Source organism: Alexandromys fortis, unplaced genomic scaffold, assembly GCF_014885135.2.
Source record: "Alexandromys fortis isolate MF-2015 unplaced genomic scaffold, M_Fortis_MF-2015_v1.1 scaffold_56, whole genome shotgun sequence".
Lineage (NCBI taxonomy): Eukaryota > Metazoa > Chordata > Mammalia > Rodentia > Cricetidae > Alexandromys > Alexandromys fortis.
Genome location: NW_026067935.1, coordinates 6,219,884 through 6,225,684, shown reverse-complemented (window position 1 = coordinate 6,225,684; position 5,801 = coordinate 6,219,884). Strand labels below are relative to the sequence as shown.

General features: G+C 50.7%; 2 protein-coding genes across 2 annotated transcripts in view; both read right to left on the bottom strand.

The window, feature by feature from the left end:
• Positions 1-5,801, bottom strand: part of Sbno1 (strawberry notch homolog 1) — a 264,584-nt gene that overhangs the window by 154,891 nt on the left and 103,892 nt on the right. The window lies entirely within an intron of this gene.
• The window catches only part of Rilpl1 (Rab interacting lysosomal protein like 1), a 34,644-nt gene that overhangs the window by 24,894 nt on the left and 3,949 nt on the right, over positions 1-5,801 (bottom strand). Inside the window, exon 2 of the mRNA XM_050146582.1 lies at positions 1,530-1,680. Coding sequence (XP_050002539.1) covers positions 1,530-1,680 — 151 coding nt within the window. The remainder of the gene's footprint in view (positions 1-1,529; positions 1,681-5,801) is intronic.

Genomic DNA, 5,801 nt, shown 5'->3' with positions numbered 1-5,801 from the left:
TACTTTTTTTTTTTTTTTTTTTGGTTTTTCGAGACAGGGTTTCTCTGTGGCTTTGGAGCCTGTCCTGGAACTAGCTCTGTAGACCAGGCTGGCCTCGAACTCAGAGAGACCCTCCTGTTTCTGCCTCCCGAGGGCTCAGATTACAGGCGTGACCACCACACCCTGTGTGTGCAGTGCTTGAGACCCAAGCCAGCACCTCGCCCATGCCAGGCAAAGACTCTAACAACTAAGCCACAGCCCAGCCCCAAACTTGATCCTCTCAAAGTTGTAACCCCAAATTCAAAGAGCCCCATCCCAATCTACTCCTATACATCAAACCAGAGGGTGGGGCTTCATGTGGGCAGCCAGGGGTTTGCTCAGGCTGCAGCCAGGTGGAGTAGTGCACTTCTTTAATCCCAGCACTCAGAAGGCAAAGTTTTATGAGTTGGAGGGTAGCCTAGTCTATATAGCAAGTGCCAGGAAAGCCAGGGTTACACAGCGAGACCCTGTCTCAAAAACAAAAAAAGTTGGGCAGTGGTGGTGTACACCTTTAATCCCAGCACTCAAGAGACAGAGGCAGGTGGATCTCTGGGAGTTTAAGGTCAGCCTGGTCTACAAGAGCTAGTTCCAGCACAGTAAGGGCTACACAGAGAAACTCTGTCTCAAACAAACAAACAAACGAGCAGGCAAACAAACAAATAAACAAAACCCCGAAACTTCCCAAAAGCCAAAACAAACTAATACAAAAGAAAGGAATCTGAGATTCAATTCCACAGCGTCAGCTACAGGAGGCAGGATCCCACGTCAAGGGAAGGCTGCAGGCCAGGCAGAGCAGACGGAGCTCACAAGGACCCAGACCAAACTCCACTGTCTAGTCTTGTTTGCCCAGCCCTAGAGAAGTTTGTGGGACAGACAGCAACTGATGGCCTCCAGTGCCAATCAAACCAGAACTGCTGTCCCCACTGCTCTGCCACCACCCGTTCTGTGACCACAGCCTGAAATCTCTACAATCCCAGCCTTGGTCTCCTCTGACCTTATTTCCAGCCCCCTCAGCCTTGACCATCTTCTCGTACCCTGACCTTCTTCTACGTTTCCCGCAAATACTCATGCCAGGGCCTTGGCATGTACCACTTGTTCATGGCACTAACGTGACTCAATGTGCTGCTTCATTAGGGCTGAACTGTGACCATCCGACGACTGGACCCCAGGTTGCTACCCCATGCCCCCGTCTCGGCTCTCACATAGTGTCAGCTGCCATAAATCAAAATTAGACGTCTATTTATTGTTCATGTATTTACTGCCGATGCCCTCTGTGCTAAAACACAGTTCCAAGTGGCCAGGGTCTGCTTGTCCAGTGTGTCCCAGGGCCCAGAGGAACCACGTAGGAGGGCAGAAAACTGTGACAGCTAATTGAGATCACATCAATATCTGGACCTAAGTCGTTCCTCTCTGAGACAGTCAAGATGCAAATTATTCACCTGCCAAGTGGTGCCAAAGGCTGCGGTCTCTGAGCGGTCATGGGGATCACTGGGATGGGGGGGGGGGCTCACCTTCCTGCTTCTGGAACTCCTCCTCAGAGAAGCCCACGTCCTTGTGGTTGAGGTTGGTCAACAGTTGCTTATTCTCTTCTTGCAGCTGGGCAATCTGGGACAGGAGGTCCTGCGCCTCGCCCCGCCACACATCCTCCACCAGCTCCAGCTCCTGTTGGGGCAGGGCGACAGCAAGGGTCACAGAAGGATCGGAGCCACCCAGGGTCTCACCTGCCCATCAGAGAACTGTACTTGGAGTTACCCCATTCCCCCAAGAGAGGCAGGTCTCCGGCAGGTGGCACACAGAGCCAGACAGGGCCTCTTCTGTTAACGTGCGTGCTGAAGTCAGGAGGGCTCAGTCCAGGCCACACCTGTGTTCTTCAGCTGTGGGGACAAGCCATCCCCGGCTACACAGTCCTGACAATCCCCAGTCATTTCCTCAAGGTACAAAGAGTTAGCGCCAGAGTTCCTCTGCTCTCTGAGACAGCCTGAGCAGCTTGCAATAATCACTCAGAGCCTCGGTTTCCCTCAGCTAGGGAACCAAAACTTCCAGGTTTGAAAGACAAGTAAGAGAGTTAGTGAGATCAGCCAGCTGTTTGTGTAGACCGCGGCGGAGGCAGAAAGATGTCTTCAAGTTAGAGGTTAACCTGGACCATAAGAACACCCCAGAAAAAGCTATGATATTTTCAAAGGGACTGTGACAGTGTCTCGGAGGTTAAGAGGGTGAACTGCCCCGAAAGAGGATGCAAGTTTGCTTCCCAATACCTTTTGATCCCTTCCACAGGCGCCTTCATTCATGTGAATTTATTTTTATAGCCCCATACACCTGTGGGCTCAGCATTCAAGAAGCTGAGACAGAACCGGGTGGTGGTGGTACATTCCTTTAATCTCAGCACTTGGGAGCAGAGGCAGGCGGAACTCTTGGTTTGAGGCCAGCTTGGTCTACAGAGTGAGTTCAAGGATAGTCAGGGCTACACAGAGAAACCCTGTCTTGGAAAAAAAGGAGGAGAAGGAGGAAGAGGAGGAGGAGAAGGAAGAAGAAGAAGAGGAAGAAGAAGAAGGAGGAGGAGGAGGAGGAGGAGAGAGAAAGAAAAAGAAAGAAAGAAGGAGGAGGAGGGAGGGAGGGAGGGAGGGAGGGAGGGAGGGAAGGAAGGAAGGAAGGAAGGAAGGAAGGAAGGAAGGAAGGAAGGAAGGAAGGAAGGGACCCAGGAAAGAGAAGACAGGTCCACACCTACATGATCATGTATGCATACAGATGCCTATTGCAGTGATTCTCAACCTTCCTAATGCTGTGAGCCTTTAATACAGTTCCTCATGTTGTGGTGACCCCCAAATATAACATTATTTTTGTGGCTATTTCATAACTATAATTTTGCTACTGTTATGAATTATAAGGTAAATATTTGTGTTTTCTGGTCGTCTTAGGCAACCCCTGTGAAAGGGTCATTTGACCCCCCCCCCAGGGTCATGATCCACAGGTTGAGAACTGCTGGTCTATAGCAATGCTGCAGAAGAACTCAGTCAGAGTTCACCAGCCCAGAGGGCGTAAATAAAACCAACCTATCCCTACAATGGGCTATATCTGGACATAAAAAGGAAAGAAATGCAGCTAGCGCCATCCCCAGATAAGAAGAGAAGCCAGGTGTAAAAGGTCACACAGTCTGCGATGCCATTTCTATGAAATGTCCCAATGGGCAAATCCACAGACAGAGGCAACCTGGGGCTTCTGGCCAGAGCTCTGAGAGGCGCCAGGAGTGACGGTTAGCATGCACAGGTTCGAAGGCAATGCAAACATCCTCAACTTTACGATGGTGCTGTCTGTGCAACTGTGAACATGGAAGCAACCACTGGGAGGCGTGAATGAGGCTGGGGAGCAGCATGGCTGTGGCTTTGGATAGAACCCAAGCTGAAGGACAGCAATATACATCCTGTCAACACAAGCTTGTTTGTTTGAGGTGCTGGGAATGGAACTAAGGGCCTCACACATGCTAGACAAGTATTCTCCTATTGAACAACAGCCATAGTCCTTCACTGGGGGATTCTAGGCAGGTGCTCTACCACTGAGTCACACCCCAGCCCCTCACTGGGAGATTCTAGGCAGGGGTCCTACCACTGAGCCACACCCCAGACCCTCACTGGGAGATTCTAGGCAGGGGTTCTACCACTGAGCCACACCCCAGACCCTCACTGGGAGATTCTAGGCAGGGGTTCTACCACTGAGCCACACCCCAGACCCTCACTGGGGGATTCTAGGCAGGGGTTCTACCACTGAGCCACACCCCAGCCCTTCACTGGGGGATTCAGGCAGAGGCTCTCCACTGAGCCACACCTGCAGGCCTCTTTTCAGTCTGACTAAGTTGTCCAAGCTGGCCTTGAACTCACTCTGTAGCTCAGGCAGACCTTGTTTGATTCTCCTGCCTCAGCCTCCTCAGTGGCTGGGATTATAAACTTGTACCACCAGGCCTAGATACACCAATCCAGGCTTGAACTCTGTTCCTATGATAAACAGCTGATCTTGGGCAGATTCTTTAAACTTGGGGTGCCTAAGATGTGATAGTAGTATGTCCCTTTGAGGACTGTGAGGTGATGAAGGCGATCAGCTGGATGAAAAGGTTCGTGCTGGGCACACAGAATGGCCCAAGTGGCTATCAGGAGTAACCAGCAGAGCAGATGGAACCATGGCCCCCACAAACACATTCTTGTCCTAGTCCCCAGAACCTATCTAATAGCAAAAGGGACTTTGACCTCAAGAAGATCAGGTAGGGCTGGGCGGTGGCAGTGCACACCTTTAATCACAGCACTTAGGGGGCAGAGGCAGGTGGATCTCTGTGAGTTAGAGGCCAGCCTGGTCTACCAGAGCTAGTTCCAGGAGAGGTTCCAAAGCTATGCAGAGAAACCCTGTCTCGAAAAACAAACAAACAAACAAACAAATAAAAAAGATCGGCTGGGTTTATGTAATCATGTGATCACAGAGTCCTTGTGAAAGGTCAGCAGGGGTCAGAGTGACAGAGGATGTGGCATAGGTTAGCACCTGGAAGATGTTATCTGCTGGCTCTGAGGAGGAAGAAGGGGCCATGAGCCAGGGGATGCAGACAGTTGAAGCTGAAAAACACAAAGAAATAGATTTCCCTAGAGCATCCTAAACCAGTGGAGCTTCCCTGACACCTTGACTTCATTTTTAATATTATAGTTTTTGGTGCTGGGGACAGTGCCCAGGGCTCGTACACCTGAAGCACCTTCCCCGGCCCCTTGTGTGTTTTTTTGTTTTTGTTTTTGTTTTTATTTTTCGAGACAGGGTTTCTCTGTGGTTTTGGAGCCTGTCCTGGAACTAGCTCTTGTAGACCAGGCTGGCCTCGAACTCACAGAGATCCGCCTGCCTCTGCCTCCCGAGTGCTGGGATTAAAGGCGTGCGCCACCACCGCCCGGCCCTTGTGTGGGTTTTGAGACAGAGCATCACTAAGTTACCCTGGTTGGCCTAAAACTTGCCGTCTCCTGCCTCAGCTGCCAAAATGCACTTAGCAGTGTAGCTGTTCAGTGTAACCCATTTCTTGGCCCTGGCTTCCAGAACATTACCCAGTCTGGTCCACATTGGTATTTTTGGTATTACCCATGATTCCTTGCTCCACCGCCCCTTAGTGCGCCCACTGCAGGAATTACCCAGAAAAACAACGCGTTTGTCCTTCCTTGAGCCATTAGTGCAGCTATGGAGATGAATACAGATTTAGTCACAAAAGGTTTTGCTTTTCCTCTCCTGTAGCCCAGGTTGGCCTCAAACTCTCTCTGTAGACAAGGCTGGCCATGAAATCCTGATCCTCTTGCCTCCACTTCCCTAGCGTTAGGATTATAGACACGCTTACCATGTCTGTTTTCTAAGGTGCTGGGAATCAACCCAGGCCCTCATGTACGCTAGGCAGACACTCTGGCAGCTGGGCTACAGCCCAACCCCCTTTTTTTTTCTCCTTTTCTTTCTTAAAGATTTATTTTTAATTATGTGTAGGTGTGTGTGTTTGTGGATATAGGCCTCCCCCCAAGATCTCTCCATAGCTAGCTCCTCACTTCAGCCAGTCCTCAGCTGAGGCAATGTCTCATCAGTAACTTCCCCGACAGCCTGCCTCCTAGACAACCTCCACCATAGCTCCCGCCTTACTTCCTTCACGGCACTTAATCATAAGCTGACATATCTGTTTATTTTTAAATATATGCACTCATGCTAGTCGGAGTGAAATACAGGTTGGATTCCCTCGGCCCCCGCATCGCCCCACCCGACCTCCTCTCGCAGTGCCCCAGTGCGCC